Source organism: Oryza sativa, chromosome 5 (assembly GCF_034140825.1).
Source record: "Oryza sativa Japonica Group chromosome 5, ASM3414082v1".
Classification (NCBI taxonomy): Eukaryota; Viridiplantae; Streptophyta; class Magnoliopsida; order Poales; family Poaceae; genus Oryza; species Oryza sativa.
Genome location: NC_089039.1, coordinates 12130644 through 12156659, shown reverse-complemented (window position 1 = coordinate 12156659; position 26016 = coordinate 12130644). Strand labels below are relative to the sequence as shown.

At 45.3% G+C, this 26016-nt stretch overlaps 1 protein-coding gene, 2 long non-coding RNA genes and 1 other non-coding gene across 5 annotated transcripts; 2 read left to right on the top strand and 2 right to left on the bottom strand.

Moving 5' to 3' along the window:
* Window positions 1-8667: 8667 nt before the first annotated feature.
* On the bottom strand, window positions 8668-11142 carry LOC136356454 (uncharacterized). The gene is made up of 3 exons (XR_010741278.1): window positions 10538-11142; window positions 10140-10219; window positions 8668-9010 (listed from the first exon to the last, which is right to left on the bottom strand). It is a non-coding gene; the product is annotated as an uncharacterized lncRNA (long non-coding RNA).
* Window positions 11143-12182: 1040 nt separating this feature from the next.
* LOC9266127 (uncharacterized) lies at window positions 12183-20013 on the bottom strand. 2 transcript variants are annotated; one of them, XM_066310686.1, is made up of 2 exons: window positions 18568-20013; window positions 12183-14309 (listed from the first exon to the last, which is right to left on the bottom strand). In XM_066310686.1, exon 1 carries the CDS (start codon window positions 19617-19619, stop codon window positions 18852-18854), a length of 768 nt encoding a protein of 255 aa, XP_066166783.1. In that variant the 5' UTR covers window positions 19620-20013; the 3' UTR covers window positions 12183-14309; window positions 18568-18851. The 2 variants fall into 2 exon arrangements, with proteins under 2 accessions (XP_066166783.1, XP_015638938.1); XM_015783452.3 differs by having other exon boundaries at window positions 12183-12921; window positions 18568-20011.
* On the top strand, window positions 15624-18053 carry LOC136356566 (uncharacterized). Its single transcript, XR_010741487.1, has 3 exons — window positions 15624-16232; window positions 16550-16629; window positions 17757-18053. It is a non-coding gene; the product is annotated as an uncharacterized lncRNA (long non-coding RNA).
* A 4492-nt stretch (window positions 20014-24505) lies between the features above and the next one.
* LOC112939133 (small nucleolar RNA R71) lies at window positions 24506-24612 on the top strand. Its single transcript, XR_003242675.1, has one exon. It is a non-coding gene; the product is annotated as a small nucleolar RNA R71 (small nucleolar RNA).
* The last annotated feature ends 1404 nt before the right edge of the window (window positions 24613-26016 follow it).

Sequence of the window (26016 nt, the reverse complement as noted above, 5' to 3'; positions counted from 1 at the left end):
AATTGGATTCACACCTCCTCCTCTATTCAAAATCCTCGAAATGGTTTTAGGCTGGGCTCGGGGTGCATGGTTTTGATAGTAGCACCTCGGCCATTTAAGGACCGGTCTTCGGGCCTCTGTTGCAAAGCACTACCGTACTTCCACATGTCTAGTGGGTAAGGCTTAGTTTGTGGCTCAGTCTGGTTATAAACAAAAGTACACAGATGGAGATGGACGAAGTCGGGGGTCGATGGACATCTCTAGGACAAATGAAGGCTACACGAGCTGCGGCTCGGTAGTCGAGATGTCATGGCACAGGGCCGGTGTCCTGCTGCTAGGGGCTCAGTCCTGCCTACCTGTCCCGGAGGTTCCGGCATGATCAAGTCTCCTCGGATGATGAAGATGAGTCTCCCCGACATCTCGGCGAGGAAGAGATGGAATCAAAGGCATGCACCCGTTGTGGAGAAATTGGACACATTGCTAGCAGGTGTCTCACACTCTGCCCTCATTGTGAAGAAGACCATCCACCAGGGGAGTGTCCCACCCGCAAGGTCACATGTTTTCTGTGCGAAGGTACAAACCATGTGCCCAAGGATTGCCAACTCAATGTGTTGTTGACCAAGACCGCAGAAATCCAACGAACAACCCTACGATTGTCTCATCAGCTAGTCAGCTCCAACAGCAACATCGACAATATCATCCACAACACCAATGCTCCTCCTGCTCTACCTGACTCTGCAATAAATCATAGCAATAATACCTTCAGCACCAACCATTCTCTGCACCGACAGCCTCAGCAAAGAATTGTCGTCGATGGAAGAAGTTGTGTCTCTCCCCGACCTACTCCAGGCCGAGCAAAGGGCAATCAACTTCAGGAGGGCGATACCAAGCAGAAGACCGTCATCCGCTTCAAACAGCAATCAGAAGGAAGCTTCTCCCGTGAATGATAGCAATATGCAGTCCTATCACATCATCACAGAACCAATCAAGGATGATGCAGTCACTAGAACAATGCCAGCTATATCTCTCCAGAATCAAAATGAGCAGCCACGTTTGTGGATTTCAGTTCGCTACTTATCATTGTGTAATCGAAAGTTTGCAGCAATCATGTAATAAATAAATATATTCATGTCTATAAGCAGTGAGTTTACTATGTTTATGGATGATTCATGTTGAGGATACAATGTACCAATGTTAAGCACCTTCCCTTTTTGGTTTAAGGCAATGCCTTGTGTTCATGTAATAAGGGAGAAATGTGTAATACAGACAAGTTCTATGAGGATTCTTTTGGAAGATGCGGATATGTGATCATGTGTATAATTGTTTACTGATAAAGAAGACCTAGGGTCTCATTTCAGAGGAACTATGTTCTAACCTCGAGTTAATAACCAACCTGATGATGAAAAAGAAAATCAAGCGATTAACCAAAAAGACATTTGTTTGGACTAAGAGTTTCAGATGTGTCTTTTTCGGATCAAAGGCAATGACAGTCAGTACAGCTTTTGGCGAAACATTTCAAGGTTTCACTGAAAGGCAGCAGGCCAAAGGACCTCAGTTCTCTAGTCGGAAAGAAGTAGGTCGAAAGGTGATTGATAAGAGAAATCTGAAAAGAACACATCAGGGTTGAATGTGTAAAGGAATACTTTGAATGCTAAATGATGACAACATGAAGAGAATAGTGGAAAGTAAACTGAACATAAAGAAAGTGAATCCGAGTTGCTTGTTCGTGGGAGCTATTCCCAGTTATGAACCAAGTGATATGTTCAAAGATAGTCTACAGAGGTCAGATTAAAATCACATCTAACAACGAAGCTTCAGATTTGGCAGGATAACGATCAGACAATAAGAAGTCCAGCAGTAAAGCCATTTGGGAAGACGTCAAAGCATGTCAAGTGGGATAAGTTGGTTCTGTTGAGAAACATAATTCAAAGGCAAAAGTTATCGACCCTTGCATCGAATAGCAGTAGTATCCAGCACCCGGAGACCAGGAAAGCTAATATGATGCAGTTAGTGACAAGTTGTCAAACATGGTATGCTGGATAAGCGTGATATCATAGTCCAAAGCATTCAGTGGTAAGTTAGAAGTAAATGACAAACATAATATTCTCATGATGACAAGCATGGTATCCTAGTAATGACAAGCTGATGTCGACGCATAACGTGAAGTGGGTAACTTGTATGAGATTGACGCCAAAGATATGAATTATAAGAAGTTCTGGAACTGAAACCCCATCCTCAACTACCGCAGCCTAGTCTGAGTCAGTTAAAGGTGCAACCAGGGACAAGTCGGGTGAAGAGAAGATTCCATCTGCAACAGGAGATCGAGACAAGCAGTCCAGAGTGGAGAAGTTTTGCTAGGCAAGTTTGTTATAAAAGACGCGACGGAAGAAGTCAGACAAGAAGAGAAGACCGCCCAACCTATCTTCTTGCTAGCCTCCTCGAATCTCGGGGACGAGATTCTTGTAAGGGGGGTGGATTTGTCACGTCCTGATAAATTCATCCCGAAATAAAAATCATTTTCTAAAAGGAATAATAGAATTAATTAAAATTTGAAAAGAAATTGGCAAACACTAAAATACGTACAAGAAAAATTCAAATGTGGCCCGGAGAATTTTTGTTAAATTCTCCTTGGTCTAAAAGGAGCCCTCAAATTTTACTTGAATTTTCAGAGCACCGGAAATAATTATTAAGCAACAAAAACAATTATCAGAGTTTATTAAAAAGAAAAACCTAAAAATAACCCTCTCCTTCTCTTGGGCCTCCTCTTCCCCTCCCGACCCACTCCCTCCTCTCCTCCTCCTTCTAGGCCGCCCCTCCCCTCCCTCCTTCCCGCCCGGCCTAAGCCGTGGCCCCCCTAGGCCGAGCCGCGCCTCCCACCCGTGCCGCGCACGTGCGCGCGCGTGCGCGCCATTGCCACGCGTTGACCGCGCGCCTCCCGCATGGGTCCCGCCTGTCAGGCGCGTCCCCGACCTCCAGCCACCGGCCTCATTCCTCTCTCTCCCGTGAACCCTAGCGCCGTTCCTCCTCCAAATCCGCCCCATTCAAGCCGGCTCTTTCCAAATTGATTAGGGGGAATTAATCCCCTTTCCTTCCTCTTCAATTCCCCCTAATTTCCCCCTTGATTCGTGCCCCCAATCGTCGGGAACGCCCGCGCCTTCCTCGGCTGCCTTCCATGGCCGCCGGCCGGCTTTTCTGCCGCCGTTCCCCGCTCCTCCCGTGGCCGGCTCCCTCCCCACGCCTATAAAATGGAATCCCCATCCTCCGTTCTATCATTTTAGCCTCATCCCGAGCCTCCCCGTGGTCGTATCACCCCTCCCCGCCGTCGCCCTTCTCTTTCCCCCGCGTCAGCCGCCTCCAGCCGCCTCTCCCTCCTCGCCCGTGCGCCGGCCGGCCGTGCCGCCGCCTTCCCTGGCGTCGCAGCCGCCTCCTCTCCCCCGACCTGCCCTCCGTTTCGCGCGGTGACCGCCGGAGGCGCGTCCCCGCCGGCAACCGGTGGCATTGCCACCACCCACTGCCTCCAGCCGCCCCTGCCGCACCGCTCAAGAGCGGGCCGGCCGCGCCGTCTCCTCCCTCGGCGTCGCCGTGTCAACCTCCACCCCGGCCTACCCTCTGATTCGTCCGGAGACCGCCGTCGCCCGCGCCGGCCTCTCCATCCTCTTCGTCGCCGGCGTCCCTTCGGCCGCCCCTCCCTCCTCCCCGGCTCGTCGGCTCGCTGCGCCACCACCACCTCCGGCATCGCAGCGGCAAGGTCGCCCTCGGCCTCGCCTCCCCTTCGACCGAACCCCGCCGGTGTTCGTCGTCGTCGTCATCGTTCCTCCTCGCCGGCTCGTCGTCTCGCGGCGCCGCCTCCGTCGTCGGCATCACAGCGGCATGTTCCGCGCCGTCCTCGTCTCCGTGCAGCCGCTGCCGGCTGCCCTCGTCGCCTCCTCGCCGGCCCCGGTCGTCGTCGTCGTCACCCTCTCGTCGTTCCCGGTCGTCGTGGCGTTCGTCCCTCCGTCAAGCCGTTCTCGTTTGTCGTCCTCGCTTCGTCAAGTGCCGCAGCCCCATCATCGTCTTCGTCCTCGCCTCCGCGTCGTCAAGCCTCGTGCCGGCCGTGTCTCGCCTTCGTTCAAGGATCGCCGCCGAAGTCGTTCCCTCGCCGTCCGTCTCCGCCGCGCCCGTTCATCGTTGTCGTTCCCACGCCTCGTCGCGTGGTGGTAAGGATCTCTCCTCTCGCTGCCCCGTCCTCGTCCTTTCGGTGTCGCCCCGTACCCGTTGTGCGGTTGTCGACCCCGGTACCCGTGTACCGGTGTCGGTAGTCGTTCACGTGTGCGGGTGGTGACCGTGTAGTGTCCGTGTTAGTGTGCCCGCTCGGTAGCCGCGTGGTTTCCACGTGTGCAGCCCGTGTGGTGTCTAGTGGAGTCCGTTTGTTGGCCACTCGCCTCGGTTGACACACGAGGTCCGCTTCCGTCGACCCGTGGACCGTCTCTGTGTACTCGGTCTACCGCGGTCCTTTAGGTTGACATGTGGGGTCCGCATGTCAACAGCGCAGCCTTCCTGTCTTTTCCAGGCTAGCGCTTCCACATGTTTTATAGTTGCAAAACCTAATTACAATAATCCGCAAATCTCCATATAATAGCATTAAACTTCGGATGATCATATCTTGGTCATACGAACTCTAAATCGACCCGTTCAAGTCTCCTAATGTTTGTTATAACCTAAAGAACCGTGTGCTTTCTTTTTATATATTGTTATTGCTTCTTTATAGGCTTGTAGCTTTTCTTGTGTGCTCCGCGTAGCTTCTGTCATTCCGGAGGTTCCCGAAGCATGGTTCGTGGTCGTCGCCGAAGGTTCGGAAGGCCGTTCTCTCTGAGCAAGGCAAGTCACATCATCCTTGAACATATTGAATCCCAGTTTATAAAATTATTTTGATTTAAATTATTGCATTATCGCTTTATTTAAATTCCCGCGTTATCACTGTTTTATCTAGCCATGCCTATTTACCTTTGTTATGACCTTATTATTGCTATTGTTATTATTATCTTGTTCACCCTAGGAAAATAAAACCCCAACTAGTGGGTACTCTATTCATGGTTCCACTAGTATGAATTTAGGTAGATGCTTCGCTGATTAATTAGGCAACATTAGGTGGTTTTATAACTTTAGACTTTGGGAATTCTCATATCATTTGGACACTATGGAATAGTTGGCTTATGTTGGAATTGGACACACACCTCCCCCTCTTTTCAAAACCACCAAAATGGTTTTAGGCTGGGCTTGAGGTGCGTGGTTGGGTTTGGTTAGTCGTACCTCGGGTACTATAAGGATTAAGCTCGGGCCTCTGTTGCAAAGCACTACCGTACTTCCACATGTCTAGTGGGTAAGGCTTAGTTTGTGGCTCAGTCTGGTTATAAACAAAAGTACACGGATGGAGATAGATGAAGTCGGGGGTCGATGGACATCTCTAGGGCAAATGAAGGCTACACGAGCTGCGGCCCGGTAGTCAAGATATCATGGCACAGGGCTGGTGTCCTGCTGCTAGGGGCTTAATCCTGCCTGCCTGTCCCGGGGGTTCCAGCCGTAGGTGGGGTTGGGTCGGTACTCTTGTTTATGGCTAGGATGGGTTGGGAACTATGTCACGTCTTCCGTCCATATACCGTGGTGGTATGTGGCACGTGGTTACACGTGAGGAAGATGTGTCTTGTGGGTAAAGATGTACACCTCTGATCAGAGTATAACCTATTCGAATAGCCGCGCCCTCGGTTATGGGCAAGCCTAGCAATGTACCCAAGTTAGTGTTTTAATTCTTAAAATTTGCTTAACAACTAAAATGTGGAATGGTTGGCCTGGGTTGGCTTGGGACGAGCTGGGACCCAGGGTCGGGTTGCCAGTTCGGTCTTAATCATCGTAGGCCTTGGGTTAAGGCAGGTTCGTGAGGGTTTACGGCCTTGATTAATAATATTGTGTAGCTCTAGGATCGTCTTTATAAAATGGCTTTGGGCAACTAAGTGACTTTTAAATGCCGTTTTCTGCAAAACTTAACCCCTATATTATTACCCCTTGTACCCCCTTGCATCAATCATGCATCTGCCGGTGTGACTTGCTGAGTACTGTGGTTGTACTCATTCTTGCTCAATCTTCCCCCCCCCCTCCAGTAAGAGAAGCTTTGGACAAGAAGTCTTAGGTGGAGTCCTGGCTTATACCCCAGTTGAGCGCCTGTGAAGATGGAGCCATAGGCCCGCTAGTCCGCTGCTGTTTATTTTTGATTGTCAGGCCTTAAGTGCCTTTGTAATAATATAAATATTATCGATATAATAAAGATGTGCCTTTTGTATCATGTTTGTGTGGTGTACCCCGGCTTTTCCTGGGACGGGGATTAATACACTAGCGTTCGGGAAAATGCAAATTTTCTCGGTCGCGACAAATATCTCTATGGAAATTACATAAAATATCCTAATTAATAGATACAATTGCCTTCTCAGGACTCTATCCATGCACGGCAATTATCTTGAAGCATACCAACTCAACCCAATGACGTATAACAAGTTATATTATCGGAATCGGCTATATCGGCTTAACCAGTCTGATTCGGACTCAGCTGATCCTGGTCGTAGCCGATTTGGACTCCAGCCGATTCTTACTCTGTTTCCAAAACAATCTTCGTCTTTGATTCCGCCTCGGTCTAATCTTCATCTCCGATGCTGATATTGCCAAATTTGGTCGTTAACAGGATGTCTAAAGAAACGCCATCTACTGACTCGGCTGGCAAGGAGATTTAGCCAGAGAAGACAGTGCCGCAGGAGTACTGCGACACGAGGCTGCTGCCATTTCCTCAACGGAGTAGGAAACCGTCAGTGGATGAGCAGTTCGCTCGTTTTGTTGAAGTGATCCAAAGGATCCATATCAACGTGCCGTTGTTGGACGCTATGCAAGTGCTGACATACGCCCGTTATCTCAAGGACATACTCAACAACAAGAGACCACTCCCAACAACGGAGGTGGTCAAGCTGATGGAACATACTCCACAAGCTCCAGGAGAAGAAGAAAGATCCGGGGTGTCCTACGATCACCTGCTCGATCGGGGCACAACAATTCGACTAGGCCTTGTGCAACCTTGGAGCCAGCGTCAGCGTCATGCCAAAAGACGTCTTTGACAAGCTCAACTTCACGGTGTTGGCACCAACACCGATGCGCCTCTAACTGGCTGACTCGCCAGTCCGTTACCTGGCGGGGATAGCGGAGGATGTGCCAGTCAAAATACGGGATTTCTTTATCCCAGTTGATTTCGTGGTACTGGGCATGGACACGGGGAAGGAGACACCACTCATCCTAGGTCGTCCGTTCCTTAGCACCGCAGGAGCCAACATTGACGTGGGAACGGGGAGTATCAGTTTCCATATCAACGGGAAGGAGGAAAAGTTTGAGTTTCAACCAAGGACGGAACAATGCTCCATGGTCAGAATCAAGTACGGGCCAAACCCGCAGAACATTCAAGAGGTCGAAGTGGAGCCTCCCAAGACAGATAGCCTGGTAAGGTTTATGCAGAACTTCCAGGAGAAAGAAACAACAATACCCAGGAACCGTTATTGGAGGAGACCGGTAAAATCACCTGTACCGGCTAAGAAGTTAGAGCAGCCGGCTCAGAAGAAGCCGTCTTCCGCACCGAAATCAATGAAGGTGTGGAGGAAGAAGCCAAAGACGCCCGCTCCATCACCTCCAGAGACGGGTGGAAAATCCGTGAACTGAATCAGAAGGAGGTACGGTCTTGCATGTCGGACTTTAAATGACGCGACCTTCGCCAACAGGTAAATTGGTATGTATCCGCATATTTGTTTTCAACAATTTAAATTTTTGCATCATCACATATTTGAATTTCAAAATTGCATTTAGGACTTTTGAATTTCGAGGAAGTTCTTCAATTGAATTTTTCAGAGCAAACCAAAATAAAATCTCCAACAAAAATTCACTATGCCACGGCCACATTGACCGTTGTATTCCAACGGTCGAAAGTGGGGCCGGTTGGGCCCACCAGGGGTTCGGCCGAACACCCTAGTTCAGCATAACCGGCCAGGCAACGGTCGGCTGCCTCACTTTTTGAGGCAACGGCTAGTGGATCCCACATGTCAGTTCCGACCGTTGTGGTCACCCTATAAAAGCCAGCCGGCCGAGAGAGGGAATTCCACCCCATTTCAACCCATTTTCATTCCCTCTCCAAAGTTTGTTCTCAAGTTCATTCATGCTTTGATAGTTTTCCTCAAGTTCAAATCATTTAGTTGCATATGTACAAGTTGCTTTGGTGAAACTAACCGGTGGGTGAAACTCTTGTCATTTCTAACCCCCGCCGAGTTGACTTGTTCTTGTTCCATTGTGTAGTATGAGGAGGCAACTGTCTCGTCTGTTCAAGGGGTCGGGCTCTCCATCAAGTCGTCATGACGAGTCTAATACTCATTCATCAGCCGATGCCTCGATGGAAGACGCCGACGCTCCGCAACAACTCCTGAGCGACGTTGACCTCGACCATGTCAGTGATCGGGGGAGACAAGCCTACTACATGCTGAGTGACCGGGAGTATGCTCACACGCGAGAATACTCACCGGAATTGCTGAAAAAGATAGGTATGGATGTTGAATTTCGTTCTATTTGGAAAGCTGTTGGTTGGCAGAGATTTGCTGTGGTAGATAAGCCTGGTTCTCGTTTGCTTACTTTGCAATTTCTGTGCACTTTGAAAGAAATAGAAGATGATATTTCTTTTCACTTTTTCCGTAAGGAGTTCACACTTGTCACACCCGGAAATTCACTAGTAATTTCCGAACTTATTTGTGCATGAAATCCTCGTCCAGGAATCAGCCGAGGTACACAAATTGACAATTTAATATACAGATTCATCAAATTAACTAAAACGATAAATACTTACTTAAGAGGCACTTAGTCCTCACCATGAAGAAAACTGCAGCGGAAAATAAAATCTAGCGAAGCTCCGGCTCCACTCCCACAGGCAGCTCAACTGGGGTATAAGCCAAACGTCTTCTCCTTCTGGATCCTTTTTCTTCAACTGAGGTTGATTGATTATTGCAAGGTGAGCATATGACATACTCAGCAAGCCACACAGCAAATATGCAAGTGCACAAGGATACCAAAGGATGGCATAATATAGGCTCATTTGCAAAAGCAGCATTTAGCAAAACATTTAAGAGAAGTAAAACAGTGGAGTAATTAATCAGAAATTTTAGTCAACACTGAACAACACACCCATGCTGCACAGGCCCAACCATCCTGAACAACCATACCCGGCTGTACGGATCTAACTCCAAACCAGGAGCTAAACAAATTATTACCAGTTATAGCATCCAGAATTATTGTGAGAGGTGTGAGACTAATCACGAAAAACATTGCTCAACCCGCCCATAACCGCGGGCACGGCTATTCGAATAGTTTTACTCTGGCCAGAGGTGTACCACTGTACCCACAAGACACAACCCCACATCATGTCACCATGTGCCTCAATACCACCACGGTACCTCGGAAAGGAGTTGTGACAATACCCCTTGCACAACATAATCCATTACAGCGCACCTTTCCTGGATCATAATCACCCCCTTATAAACAAGGCATGGACTCCCCAGCGACCCCCGTGGACTTCTCGCCACTTCACAGTCTGGCGCACTATATTGAATCATGCTATACAAAAGATAAAGCCGTTGCCCACGCTGGCTTGTGGTTGGCACGATAAATGTTTCACAACAGTAGCTCGCGAACCGGTCCTTAATTGTCATGAGCACGACTCTCAAAACCATGTGCCCACAACCCACCATTATCAAGTTTTAGTTGGCAAGTAATTAATTAACCAATCACGATTGACCATCGTGAGCTACCATTAAACCATAAATAATAATGTAGTATATATGATTCATCCCATTAGTGAGCTAATGTTTCTAAGCATTGCTAAGCAATTATATATATAACATTTAGCTGAACCAAACCAATACATAAGGTTCAAGCTAATCAATTTATTACCCAAGGTATCAAGGAATAGGGCATTCAATGCAAATTGTCCATAACAAAGGAATAGGTTCACACCACCCGGTGACATTCGAAAATAAATGCACAGTTGAAATAAATAGAGAATTTAAATATAGGATCAACATGCTCAAAGGATTGTGTTTAGGATCTGTGTGACTTGCCTTGCAATAATCGGTCTTCAATTAATCTTCTGAACACTCCTGACGCACTCACGAACCTTCGCAACGACGGAAACGACAAGCTAACACGCAAAACGAAGAAAAAGACTAATAAAAACCAAATAAACAGTACATATAAAGTAAACAAACATGTAGATCATGATTTTAGATGAATTTAGCAACTTGAACCACTCAAAACCGAGTTACGATGATTTAGTTATGAATTTCCGAAGATTTAATCTATTAGAAAAACAGGAAAAAGAAAAAACGATGATGTCATCATGATGACCTCATCCATGGCCGAACCAAGATGGCGACCTCGCCGGAGATAGGGCGGTCGGCCGGAACTTTGGAGGACACGTACACGTGGAGAACGACGAAACGAACCCAACGGTACTCACCCTCGAGCCAAACGACGAACGACGACGGCCGGCGACGAAGGGGCGGCGGCGGCGGCTCGGCTTGCACGGGGCGGCGGAGCTCCGGTGACCGGCGACGGAAAAGGAAGGGTGGCCGAGCTTCTCCACCCCTTGGCGCACCTACGGGCGGCGACGGCAAACGGCGGCGACGACGAAGGCGGCGCGGCGGCGCGGCTGCAGCTCGGCCGGCGGCGGCGACGGACTAGGCGGCGGTGGCGACGGAGCTACGGAGCACGGGAAATCACGGGAGAGGGGGCAAACGAAAGAGGAGGACTAGGGGGTCCTATTTATAGCCTTGGATTGAAGAGATCGGACTCCTCCCGCAAGAAATCGATCCGGGAAATCAAAAACTCGGTTTTGGAGATAAACTCTAAAACGAGTTCGATTCGGATAAGATACTCAACGATTTGCTCCGATTTTTGGGGGTAAAGATAGAGGAGGATAAGAGGAATATTTCCCCTCAACTAAATTGGAAAAAGGAGCAACGGGGAGGCGAGATTTGGAAGGAGGAGGCGGCGGCACTGTGCACGGCACGGCTGGCTCGGGCTCTGCCTGAGCTGGAAGATGAACAGTAGCGCAGGGAGGGAAAGTAGACTTCTTGCCGGGATTTTCTTTTCTCAGCCTGATTAGAAGAGGGAGCAAAACCGGACTTTGGCTGAGAGAAGAAGAGAGGATGCAGGCTCGGGTTGGGCCGGCGGAAGAGAGAGGAAGGAAAGGAAGGAATGGGCCGAAAATGGCCCAAGCTGAGGAGGAGGATTTTATTACTTTCCCAATTAAAATAATCACTTAAATGATCTTTGAATTGTTAAAAATACTTCCAATGCTCAAATAATTTCAAGAAAAATCCTGAAAATACTTGAACACTCAAAGTACTTAACAAAATTATAATTAGACCATTTAATGATTAATTTAATATGTGGGTAATTACTGAAATGCTCTTTGTATGATTAAAATTAGGAATTGAGCTCCGAAAAATCCGAGAATATTCCAGAGAGTATAATTAACCATGGAGAATTTAATAAGAAATTAAATCCATCCATGCTTTACATTTAGGAAAATTTTATTTCCCACATTTAACTTCACTTGTAAATTAATGAACATTTAATATAACTTCTAATAATAATTTATTAAATAATTTATAAATCCTGAAACAAAAATCAGGATGTGACAACACTCACATGGAAGGGCTTGAGTACACTTCTTGGTTTTTACGATTCCTGTAAAATTGATCTCCAGAAAGGAATTTCTGGGTTCGAGAAAAATAGGTTTTGGGAAGATATTTCTAGTGCTCCAATTTGCAAGAAACCTAGAACGAATGATATCCATAATCCTACACTTAGGCTCATGCACAAATGGATTGCTATGACTTTGTTTCCTAGAAGTGATCTGAGACCCATTAGGGGAGATGAATTAATTATCATGTTTGCCATGGTTAGAAAGATCAAAATTTCTCCTGTGTAATGTATGATAAGACAATGGTTAGAAAGTATAAAGTTCTCTGCTCCTGTTGAGTGCACTTGTCTGATTACTTGGATAGCAAAAGGGCTAGGGGTCGTTAGCGACCAAATTGCTTTTATCTCAGCCGCTCATCCGCGTATTGATGAGGCCTATCTAGTGCAAGGGCATATTTTGAAACATGGAGCAGATGGATCTTTGATATACTTTTTCCCCGGTTGTACAAATGAAATCTCGTTGCCAAATGCGGGGTATCATTTGTACAACTGCCATGAACTAACCATTCCCCTGCAGACCATAGAAGAATCTCGTGCATGTGGAACATACAGGGAGACGCGCAACATGACAAGGAACGAACAAGGAAGTTCATCATCCTCGACACCCGTATAGATGTATGAGGCAGGTTGGGCACCAACTGGGGATGCACCTGGATGGACCCAAGCTCCACGCCATATCATCGGGGTCTCAACCCGGTCAAGCGCCAGTGAGGACCGGTGGCATGCGCCTCATGACATCCACTGGGGACAATCAACCTCCTATATCAAGTGGTATGCCTCCATCCCCATGTGAATGGCGCTTGAGTTCCACTCGTTGGGACTTGGGTGAAATCACTAGGAGGATGAACACCCTTGATGTGCAGACGGGGGAGATCCAGCATGACCTCGCAAAACACATAGCTCAAACGCAAGAATGGCAACAATCTGCTAATGCTCAGTTTACCAACATCAACAACATAATGCAGCAACAGCATGATGACCTTCAGGCATACTTTCGCTTTCAGGGGTTCAATCCTTATCAAGGACCCTGAGCGAAAGCCAAGCTTGGGGGGAGCGACGCTCCCCCCACTGAGGTAACTTGTATCACATTGCATATTTCCCTTTCCAATTGCATATTTGCTTTCCAATTGCATCCTATAAAAAATGAAAACAACATAAAAATTTGCAAAATAGAAAATAATAAAAAGATAGGATAGGTTTGATTCATGCTAGGTAAGACAAGCTAGTTCTCTTTGTTGAAATGATGAATAGTTGCTCTGTTTTATATCTCTGATATATGGGTTCTTGGTAAATACTCTCTTAAAGGTTAAATATGAGTAGCCAACAATTATCCGGAAACCTGAGATAAATGGGCTGCACTTGCTGATCAAGTCTAGGTTGTCGCGAGATATGAGATAGTAAATATGAGTTGCTATGATCCTGATACTATTTTGGCTTGAATTCCAGATGTTGAAAGTTCCTCATTTGATATAAATTGCTACCAGAGCCAAAAATGTGTTATCATGATTAAACCATATACATTTTGGTTACTTGACATTCCATTGAACTTTGTCAAACTCTTGTGACTTGTACAGATACTTCTCATGCTCTATGATCAAGATCATACACCCACTTTTATGCACATGCTAAACTCCTACACTGGGAGCTAAGCAATATTCCATTCCATATCCATATTTCCACCAAAATAAATCCTCCATGCTTTCATGTGCTTTCTTCTCCCGAAAAGGAAAATCCTTTTGAAAAAAAAAGAAAAAAAAGAGGAGAGAAAGGCATGGTTATGAAAAAAAAAAGTTATGCTCCATCAAGCATGTGCATGATATTGAAAAAAAAAGAGAGAGAAATGTAGCCATGCCCTCTCCTAATAAATAAAAGAAGGATTTTTGAGAGAAGAAAGAAAGCACAAAGGAGAAGCATTTTGTTTTTTTTCTTCCTCATATACCATTTCCACTATATACCACACACACATTATGCACGATCTTGATCTTGAGTATGTTTAGTTATCTGCTTTAGTCTAAGTTTTTGACTTAGTAACAAATGTGAATGCAAGTATGCCATGTTTGATCCCTACCAAGCTCCACATATCAAAACCATAGAGTAGGAATAAAAAAGGCATCTTTTGGTGAGGAATTCAAAATGATACACTTAGAGAGACTGAGTGAATCATTTGAGGAACTTGGTTTTCTTTTCCGAAATCATTTGAAAACTTCCGGAATAAGAGTTGAATAAAGATCGGGTGATTGGTGCTCTAATTGTTGTTCTGTCTTTCAACCGCCCAAGGCAAGGAGAAGCAGTGTCTCGTGGGAATCAGGGGTAAGGGTAAGCCAACGTGCCAAAGATTATTTAATCTGAGAGAGAGTACATATACCTTGCACCTGTATTTTTGAGATACGCAGCATAGTAGCAACTCCTGATCAACAACCAAGTCTTTGTTTCCTTTCGTCCTTCACTCGGGACGAGCAAAGGTTCAAGCTTGGGGGGTTTTGTTGACGGTCGTTATCGATCAGTTTCGACCGTCAATATTACTAAAACAGGAAAGAACTAGTGATGCTTGCAATGCATATGTTTGTTAGAATAATAATATTCCACTAGTACTAGGTCTACTAACCTTTTGCAAAGAATGACAATAAAGTGGAGGAAAATCGACATCAACACAAACGATAAATCAATCGGACGATGTCGAGAACCAGACTTATGTACGAATGGGACAAGAACTCAGAATTGACACAATGAATTGGACCAAAATTCACAAGTCTACGGAGTGAAGCAATAGAGGAAGTCGTCAGCCGAGGATGGGCTGGTTTGGGCTAGCCCATGGTTCGGCCGAACCAGGGGGTTCGGCCGAACCCCCATCTCTCTCATTCCTCTCAAGTTTAGTTTAGTAGTATCTAGTTGGTGGAATAGAATTAGAATAGGAATAAGGAGTCCGGAAGTCTTCGGAAGAGTTCGGGTATGGCTCTAGTAGCTTTCCTTTCCTCTTTTGTAAACTTTGTACTTTTATTAGAATACTCTTCTAAATACATTTATGGTATTGAAATACTTTCCGAGTATATGAGTACCTACTTTACATTATGTTCTGGTTATACTGAATATACGGCTAGCTTATCTGGGAGATGTTTTGGTGTGGGTATAGTGTTTGCTTATGCTTTGATGATATTAGAGTTGTATCTGGTAGTTTAGACATGGTGTCTAGAATACGGGATATCATTATTTGGGGTTATATATTGCGGATGAGAGGTGGGCCGCTAATGGTGACAGCTCAGTACGGGTATTCCTCCGCGTCTATATATAATTGTCACATCCTGATTTTTGTATCAGGATTTATAAATTATTTAATAAATTATTATTAGAATTTATATTAAATGTTCATTAATTTACAAGTGAAGTTAAATGTGGGAAATAAAATTTCCTAAATATAAAGCATGAATGGATTTAATTTTTTATTAAATTCTCCATGGATAATTATACTCTCTGGAATATTATCGGATTTTTCGGAGCTCAATTCCTAATTTTTAATCATACAAAGAGCATTTCAGTAATTACCCACATATTAAATTAATCATTAAATGGTCTGGTTTTAATATTTTTAAATACTTTGGGTGTCCAAGTATGTTCAAGATTTTTCTTGGAATTATTTGAGCATAGGAAGTATTTTTAACAATTCAAAGATCATTTCATTGATTAATTTAATTGGAAAAGTAATAATAATCCTCTTCCTAGTCTTGGGCCCTTTCCGGCCCATCTCCCTCTTTTGTGTGCACGGCCGTGCAGCCCAAGTCGGCCCAGCCGAGTTCCCCCCTTCCCTCTTTCTTTCTTTGCTTTGTTTTCAGCCAGCCCAAGACGAAAAGTCTAATTTGCCTCCCTCAACACTGTTTATCTTCTACCTCTAGCAGCCGAACTGAGACCGTTTTGGCTCGGTTTTTCTCCTCCAAATCTGACCTTTCCCCTTGTGTATTTCTAAAATTAGTTGAGGGAAAATATTCCTCTTATCCTCCTCTATCTTTACCCCCAAAATCGGAGCTAATCGTTGAGTATCTTATCCGAATCGAACTCGTTTTCGAGTTTATCTCCAAAACCGAGTTTTTGATTTCCCGGATCGATTTCTTGCGGGAGGAGTCCAATCTCTTCAATCCAAGGCTATAAATAGGACCCCCTAGTCCTCCTCTTTCGTTTGCCCCCTCTCCCGTGGTCTCCCGTGCCTCGTAGCGCCGCCGCCACGTGCTCCACCCCGCCGTCGTCGCCGGCCGAGCTCCATCCGCGTCGCGCCGCCGCCTCCGTCGTCGCCGCCGGTCGCCGTCACCACCGTTAGGTGCGCGAGAGGGTGGAGAAGCTCGGCCGCTCTCTCCCCGCTGTCGCCGGTCACCGGAGCCCCGTCGCCGCCGACGACCGAAGCCGCGCCGCCGCTAGACCTCGTCGCCGGCCGTCGTCGTTCGTCGTTTGGTTCGAGGGTGAGTACCGTTGGGTTCGTCTCGTCGTCCTCTACGTGTTCATGTCCTCCAAAGTCGCAGCCGACCATCCAATCTCCGGCGAGGTCGCCATCTTGGTCCGGCCATTGATGAGGTCATCATGACGTCATCATCGTTTTTCTTTTTCCTGTTTTTCTAATAGATTAAATCTTCAGAAATTCATAACTAAATCATCGTAACTCGGTTTTGAGTGGTTCAAGTTGCTAAATTCATCTAAAATCGAGATCTACATGTTTGTTTACTTTATATGTACTGTTTATTTGGTTTTTATTAGTCTTTTTCTTTGTTTTGCGTGTTAGCTTGTCGTTTCCGTCGTTGCGAAGGTTCGTGAGTGCGTCGGGAGTGTTCAGAAGATTAATTGAAGACCGATTATTGTAAGGCAAGTCACACAGATCCTAAACACAATCTTTTGAGCATGTTGATCCTATATTTAAATTCTCTATTTATTTCAACTGTGCATTTATTTTCAAATGTCACTGGGTGGTGTGAATCTATTCCTTTGTTATGGCCTGTTTGCATTGATTACTTTATTCCTTGATACCTTGGGTTATTATAACTTGACTAGTTGAGCTTTATATATCGGTTCAGCTAGATATTAGATATGATTGCTTAGCCATGCTTAGAAAGATTAGCACACTATTGGGATAACTTATGACTCACTATTATTTAATGATGGCTTAATGATAGTTCACGATGGTCAATCGTGATTGGTTAATTAATTACTTGCCAACTAAAACTTGATAATGGTGGGTTGTGAGCACATGGTTTTGAGAGTCGTGCTCATGACAATTAAGGACCGGTTCGCGAGCTACTATTGTGAAACATTAACCGTGCCAACCACAAGCCAGTGTGGGCAACGGCTTTACATTTTGTATAGCATGGTTCATTGCGGAGCACCAGACTGAGATGTGGCGGAGATAAGCCCACGGGGGGTCGCTGGGGAGTCCATGCCTTGTTTTATAAGGGGGTGATTATGATCCAGGAATGGTGCACTGTGGTGAGTTGTGTTGTGCAGAGGGTATTGTCACAGCCTCTATTCGGGTACTTTCCAGTATCGCGACGCATGGTAGACATGATGTTGAGGCTGTGTCTTGTGGGTACAGTGGTACACCTCTGGCCAGAGTAAAATTATTCGAATAGCCGTGCCCGCGGTTATGGGCGGGTTGAGCAATGTTTTTCGTGATTAGTCTCACACCTCTCACAATAATTATTGATGCTATAACTGGTAATAATTTGTTTAGCTCCTGGTTTGGAGTTAGATCTGTACAGCCGGGTATGGTTGTTCAGGATGGTTGGGCCTGTGCAGCATGGGTGTGTTGTTCAGTGTTGTTCAGTGTTGATTAATTACTCCACTGTTTTACTTCTCTTAAATGTTTTGCTAAATGCTGCTTTTGCAAATGAGCCTATATTATGCCATCCTTTGGTATCCTTGTGCACTTGCATATTTGCTGTGTGGCTTGTTGAGTATGTCATATGCTCATTCTTGCAATAATCAATTAACCGCAGTTGAAGAGAAAGGATCCAGAAGGAGAAGACGTTTGGCTTATACCCCAGTTGAGCTGCCTGTGGGAGTGGAGCTGAAGCCATCGCTAGACTGTTATTCCGCTGCTGTTTTCTTTTCTTTTGTAAGTGTGTAACGTTATTATTATGATGGATTTGTATATTAAATTGTCAGTTTGTGTAGCTCGGCTGATTCCTGGACGAGGATTTTATGCACAAATAAGTTCGGAAATTACTAGTGAATTTCCGGGCGTGACAATAATCCTAAGTTAATTTCCTTGGGAGGGTATTCCTCCGACTTTAGCCCCGGTTGGTTGGTCATGACGGGCTGTCGTAAGGAACTCGGCAGTCAAGGGTGGCTTCTTGAAGTACCAGGAAGGCATCGGATAGAGAGTATTAGCTAGTATACCAGTTAACTAGAATGTATGTATACTATGTATATTAGAAGTATAGGAATAGATTCTCTTTCTCTTTTCTTTCCACCTAGGTTAGATTAATTATTATGAGGATGAGTAGTAATGCTTGTGTTACTCTACCCTTGGATTATCTTAACCCCTGCTTAGAATATGATTATCACAAGTAATATATAAGTTATTAGTTGAGTTTTCTCTACATGATCTTCCCACGGGATAAAATAAATACGATACCCTTGGAATACTCTCAGGTGAAATGCTACAATGCTATATCCGTGCGCTTGCGGATGAACTCAGTAATCATAATATACTAGAAGTGTTTCTGCGCCATTACTGGGAATTATATTTCTAGTAATGTCGTTAAGAAATACCAACATAGGCGTTGTGAAGCATGCGGCGCTCACCATTCTTGCAGGCGAATAGGATGGTGCCGCGCCCTCCGATGTGGACGAGCGAGCCATCCCCGAGTCGGACATTGCCGGTGACGTTGGTGTTGAGCCGGTCATGTGGTTCGACGCGTCGGTGTCGAGGATCTAGCGCTTGTTGTCGTGGTCGGTGGCGTCGTCCAGCGCGGCGATCACCTTCTGCTCCACAAACTCGATGACGTCTGGGCGAGGCCGCAATGCGGGCGGCGACGGTGTCGCGCACGGCGCGCCCGTCTCCTCCACCACATCAATGCAGCCGCCCGTCATGAGCATGAGCGTGGGCTCATCCTCCTCCTGGGCCACGTGCGCTTGCTCCTGCTTTGGTTTGCTCCTGCAATATTTGGCCCAGTGGCCAAGTTTGCCACAATTACGGCACTTGTCCTTCTTGCGCACCGGGCTAGCGTTGTCGCCACCACCACTACCATTGCACCCTTGCCCGCCGCGGCGCTTGCCACGGGTGTTGCCTCCGCCATTGCCCTTCTTCGCCTCCTGTTCCTTTTTCTTGTGACGTTCAAGCCACTCTTCTTCGGTGAGATAGAGCTTGCCGCTGCCACCTGGTAAGGACGAGGACGACGACTGGCCAGAGTCCTCAGCCGCCTTGAGGCGTCCAGTGACCTCCTCCAGGGACAAAGTGGAGATGTCGAGCAATGTTTCATGGAAAGAGCGAGTTGTGAGAACCTAGGCCGAGCGACACAAAGGTACTTCTCGACAACCTTGTCGTCCGGCTCAGGGTCGCCCAACGTGGACAGCTGCGTCACGATGGTGTTGAGCCGCATGGCGATGTCCTCGACCGACACCCCGTCGCGGAACGCGAGAGCCTCGTACTCGGAGCGCAGCTTCTGTGCACTCGGCTTGCCTACGCGCATGGTCTTGATGCAGTTCCACGCTGCCTTCGTCGTCTCCTTGGTCGCTAGCGTCGAGATCATCTCGACGGGGACGGCGCTGCAAATGGCGTCCAACGCCATTCGATCTTCATGGAGCTCCACTGCGACCCCTCCCGGATCAATGGTGCCCCACAAGCAGTCAAGCATCGAGCTTGCAGCTTGATCTTCATCAGTAAAGACCACTCGTTGTAGTTTGTCTTCGTGAGCACGGGGTAGTTCGCCGCGCCTCCCGCCTCCTTGACCACGCGGTGAATCACCAACCCGCGGTCGTTCCCGCCGCTGCCCGAGGCGTGGCTGCCGGAACCTCCTAGAGTGCGCTTCGTCAGGGACGACGAGCGACGGCGAGGCATGAGTGCAACTTCAAGAGCACGATCATGCGTCCAAGCCCTAAACCTTGCTCTGATACCAATTGTCAGGAAATCCCAACGAATCAGCGAGCGGGCGAGAACGAACACCGGACGAATACAACGCACGCGACACTGTAGATAATCTGAAAATGAGCAGAGACACACGAGAGTTGGCGCTTCGTAAAACTTCCTGCAGCTTTTCTGTTTTCTTCTCCTTATTTATAGCAAAACGAAGATGCAAGAAAGGAAAAATCCAGCTATGGAACCGGCCCACGCCGCGGATCGCTCGCGTCCATCCCCACGAGTTCGCGACGTGCGCATGCCCCCGCTGATCTCGGCCACGCGCAGCTATTCCAACGCCATGACCCCTACGCGCGCGGCGTCCACAAACCGGAGCTCACGCGCATGCAATGCAACAGAAAAACGGAAAAATGCAAAGCGTAAAACGCACAAGGTTTATATCTAATATGATCTGCAACCATATCAGCTTCCTCTCAATTTGGTCAAATGAATTATAACAATAATATAAACTGTAACATTTTGTGTTGGAACATCAGGGGTATAAATTCAGCTCAAAAATGGCTGGCCCTCTCTGAAAAGATCTCAGAATCTGCATGCTCAATAATCTGCCTGCAAGAAACAAAACGAGAACATTTTGATCATTCATACATCAGAAAATTCTGCCCTAGAAGATTTGATAAATTCATCTTTCATCCATCTAATGGAACTTCAGGGGGAATAATTATTATCTGGAACAGCAGCATTTTAACTGGATCCTTGATTGAAAATCTACCTTATGCCATCACGGTCCAGTTTGTCTGAAACTCCTCTCTGCATGAAACCTGGTTTTTATCTAATATTTATGGCCCTTGTGCTGGGGAATTGAGAGATGAGTTTGTCACCTGGCTAAATAACATTGAAATGGACATAGATCAGAACTGGATTCTAATGGGGGATTTCAATTTCATTCGTTCAGTGCAAAATAGAAATTTACCTGGTGGGGACATGAATGAAATTCTCATTTTCAATGAAATCATTAGTAACATTGGTTTAATTGAGATCCCCCTAAAAGGAGTGTCTTACACCTGGAGTAATATGCAAGATCAGCCCCTGTTACAGCAACTTGACTAGGTCTTTACCTCCCCTGCTTGGAGTCTGAAATTTCCCCATACTTCTGTCACAGCTCTGGCAAAATATATCTCAGATCATGCCCCATGTAATATCTCTATTGAAACCTCTGTTCCCAAATCTAAAATTTTTAGATTTGAAAACTACTGGATAAACATGCCGGGTTTTTTGGATGTAGTCACATATTTCTGGAACATTCCTGTTAGAGGAAATAATAAAGCTATCTGTCTGAATGGAAAGATGAAAAATGTAAGAAGAGGCCTCAAAATCTGGAGCAAGAGACTATCTAACCTGCACTCACTTATTTCAAACTGCAATGAACTTCTACTAATGTTGGACAATATTGAGGAGCAAAGAGCTGGCCATTCAGGAATGGAATTACAGAGCCATCCTAAAAGATCATATTCTTGAACTACTGAAATATAAGAATGAATTCTGGAAAAAGAGATACACAATCAGATGGGTTAAGTTTGGGGATGAAAACCCAAAGTACTTCCAAGCTGCAGCTACAGACAGACATAGGTGAAACAAAATTTCACATTTAAAGGTGGATGACAGAATAGTTTCTTCCCATGAAGAAAAGGCTCAAGTGCTGCTAAATACCTTCGAAGACAGAATGGGCACCTCTAAGCCCATTCACTTTGTTTTTGACCTAAATCAACTAATACAGCAAGTCCCTGATTTGAATCTCCTGTCTGCTATCCCAACCAGAGATGAAATGGACCAAGTCATTAAACACATGCCAACAGACAGAGCTCCAGGACCAGATGGTTTCAACGGGTTATTCCTCCAGAAATGCTGGCACATAATTTCTGAAGATTTCTATGCTCTGGCAGACCACTTTTTCAGTAATCGAACATCAATACAAAACTTAAACAATTCTTTCATCACTCTAGTCCCAAAGAAGCCCAGCCCAGAAAGCCCTAATGACTACAGACCAATTGCCTTGCAAAACTTTGCTTTGAAATTCACCTCCAAGATTATGGCTAACAGATTGCATACAGTTATTCTGAACCTGATTCATGAAAATCAATATGGGTTTATTAAGGGTCGAACAATTCAGGACTGTGTGGCTTGGAGTTTTGAATACATCCACCAGTGCCATCAGAGCAAGAAAGAAATTATAATTATAAAAATAGACTTTGAGAAGGCTTTTGATCTAGTAGAACTTGAAGCTATCCTAAAAATCCTTCAAGCAAAAGGTTTTGATCAAACTTGGTTATCTTGGACCAAAGAAATTCTCTCCACTGCATCCACCTCAATCCTACTCAATGGAGTACCTGGTAGACAGTTCACCTGTAAAAGAGGAGTAAGACAAGGAGATCCTCTATCCCCATTACTTTTTGTGTTGGCAGCAGATCTCCTTCAATCCATCATCAATAAAGCAAAGGAACTTGGTATCATCTCTCCTCCTATCACAACACATTCCAACTCCTACCCAATAATCCAGTATGCCGACGACACCTTGATAATCATGCCTGCCAAACGAAGAGAAGTTTTATGTCTCAAAGCTCTTCTTCAATCCTTCTCTGTCTGCATAGGCCTCAGGATAAACTATCACAAGTCATGTATGCTGCCCATAAATGTGGATGGGAATAATATGGAAATTCTACCTGGCACCTTTGGATGCTCTGTAGGCTCAATGCCTTTTACATATCTGGGATTACCAATGGGCATTAACAAGCCAAGAATCATTGATTTTGCACCTTTAGTAGACAGAATCGAAAGAAGATTACCATCCACTTCAGTATATCTCAATCAGGGACAAAGATTGACTTTGGTCAACTCAGTATTGTCAGCTCTCCCAACCTACTATATGTGCACCCTAAAACTCCCAAAAAAGATCATTCAGCATATTGACAGAGCAAGATGACACTGGCAGCCTGGGATCTGGTATGTAAGCCTAAAAATAAGGGTGGGTTGGGAATTCTGAATTTAGAAGTGCAGAATATTGCTCTCCTCATCAAACATCTTGACAGATTTTTTAATTGCAAAGATCTACCATGGGTAAAGTTAATTCGGAACAAATATTACGCTGACTCAGACAAACCACCCCATTAACATAAGGAAAAAGGGTCATTTTGGTGGAAGGACATTTTTAGGCTCATCCCTATTTTCAGAGCAATCACAACTGTAGCTATTGGATTGGAAACACAACCCTTGTATGGAAAGACAATTGGAATGGTCAAATTCTGCAAGACACTCTCAGTCTCATTTTTTTCTTATCCAAGACAGGAGGACATATCTTTCAGGAATTTCAACCTCTCATCAAGCAATATTGAACAACTTTTCCACATCCCTATCCCAGAGCAAGCTATTAGTCAATGGCATGAGTTAACAAATCACATCGCCCTTGCTAATCCATCTGAAGAAGCTGATCAATGGAATTACATATGGTCTCCAAACATATACCAACCCAAACGACTGTATGACCTCTTTTTTGCTCATATTCAGCCAGATATCCCTCTTACCCTTGTTTGGAAAAGTAAATACACTATGAAGATAAAGGTTTTCCTGTGGTTACTTCTGATGGATCGACTAAATACGAAAGAACTCTTACAAAGAAAGCGATTTAACACTCAAAGGGGAACCATATGCAATATCTGCAATTCGGCAACCACAGAAGACTACACCCATTTGTTTTTCTCCTGCCATTTTGCTCAGCAATGTTGGAACCATCTTGGTATAACATGGAACCTGAATATGGAATTCATGAGCATGATAATGACAGCACAACGACAATTTCCACACCCCTTTTTTATGGAAATTCTTAGAATTGGATGTTGGAACTTATGGGCTAGAAGAAATGATCTCATATTCAACGGAGTACCCATCAGTTTCAAGAGGAATTTACTTGGCATGTGCATAGAGTAAAGACTTTAATCAAACCAAGTTGGCAATCATGGATACAATCTATTAGCTAAAAATCTTCTTTCTCTTTCTGCTGTTTTTATTTCCCCCTTACTATCTCTCTCCTGCACATATTTTATTTTAATATATCACAGTAGGAGCCTCTCCTGCTGTTTAACCGTTAAAAAAAAGTAACATATAAATTATTAGAATGGTTCTCTCTACTATGATCTTTCCACGGGATTAAATAAATACGATACCCTTCGAATACTCTCGGGTGAAATGCTACAATGGTATATCCGTGCACTTGCGGATGAACTATGTAACCATAATATACCAGGAGTATTTTTGCGCCATTGCTGGGAATTATATTTCTAGTAATGTTATGAAATACCAACATATCCCAAAGTAGGATTGAGGTGGGTGTAGTGGTGACAAACAATATATAGTGGTTTCTTTAGTGTTTAGCTAATATTAAAGTAGTTATCAAACTGCATAGGCATGGTATCTCTGATGGTGTGCATGCCGCGTTGACGGGTTTGGAGTCGTTCCTCGCTCTAACCCATATTTGAGACCATCTTCTCAATCAAGCCATTGGTATCTCTGACCGTCTTTGAGAAGAGTGCTCCTCCAGCAGCAGCGCCCAGGTGATCCTGGGACGAGAGGATTAATCCGTTGAAGAAATTCTGTAGGATGAGCCACTCGTCCGTCCCATGATGAGGACGGGTGGTGACGTACTCCTGCAGCCTTTCCCAAGCTTCAGGAATGGTTTCATCCCTCGTCTGCTGAAAGATGGATATTCTCCCACGAAGAGCGTTGGTCTTGCCCATCGGAAAGAATTTTGAGAGGAATACCGTTGAGCACTTATTCCGGGTATTCACCATTGCACGGTTGGCGTAGAACCACTGTTTTGCTCTTCCGAGGAGGGAAAACGGAAACAGTCAGAGCCTCATAGTATCTAGACTGACTCCGTGCTACAGATATCCAGGAATTTGTGCATATGAGCACTTGCATCCTCATTAGGCTTGCCACAGAACGGCTAGCCTGCGCTATGTTGGTTAGGCTGGTTTTCAGATAAAAAGTCACCATCTCCATGCCGACTCGGGGTCCAACGGGCACTTTGCCAGTGGAGAGATCAGCGAACTCGCGAAGTGTCTTCTCAGCTGTATTGTTAAGTGTTGATGATGCTGGTATGCTGATCCGGTTGCTGATAAAGTCACTTGAGGAGAGATGACTCTAGGTCTGGCTCTTCTCAGGAGTGATTTTGGATTCTCTTTGAAATTGATCAGCAAATCCAAACCAATCATGCACTACCCTGTTCTCAAATAAAAGAGAAAACAAACAACGGTTGCCAACAAAGGACAGTGATCATATAGAGGTAATATATAAAATTATTAGCATGTAGTAAACTCTTAATCATTTATCTTCCCTAGCAACGGCGCATTATTTCGCAAATAAAATATTCTATTCCACTATGTGCTTGGCAAACTAACCAATGCAGGAGAAGCTACCAAAGTAAAGTGAAAGACGGTGGAAACATATCGATCAATCGGTCGAAAGTCTGCCAGTAACCTACAAATCCATTAGGAGGCCCAAAGGTCCAATTTATATATATCTGAATTTGGCCCAAAATGGATGTCACCGTCAGAGGGACCCACCTGTCAGTCTAGCAGAAAAAAATGAGCGTTAGGGGAGCTGACCAGGGTTCGGCCAAATCATGGCTAAGCCCAATCAGCCCAGGCCCAAGCCGAGGTCGGTAGTAACTGTTTCCTAATGACGGTTGTGGCCGTTTCTACCGGTGGAAACCGTCATAAGCATGGACACATGGCACACGGAGGGTGAAAGATGCTCTTTGAATGCTTCATCATGCCACTTGTCATGAGGAGAGCAAAGATGCTCCTAGAATGCTTGGAGCATCTCCACACTCCCAAGGCACCTCATGGCCTATAAATACCCCTCCTCTCATTCATTCTCACACACACCTCAAGAAGAAGATCAAGAGCTCTCTCAAGTTTAGTTTAGTAGTTCTAGTGCTAGTGGAGTAGGAAATAGAATAGTCTTCATAGTCCTCAAGTCTTTAGGATATTTTGGGTATGGCTCTAGTAGCTTTCCTCTCTTCTTTTGTAAGACTTATTGAATTAATAGAATATTCTTCTTTATACATTTTCGGTATTTTATTCCATTCATATTATTTGAGTACCGACTTTACTTTATACTTG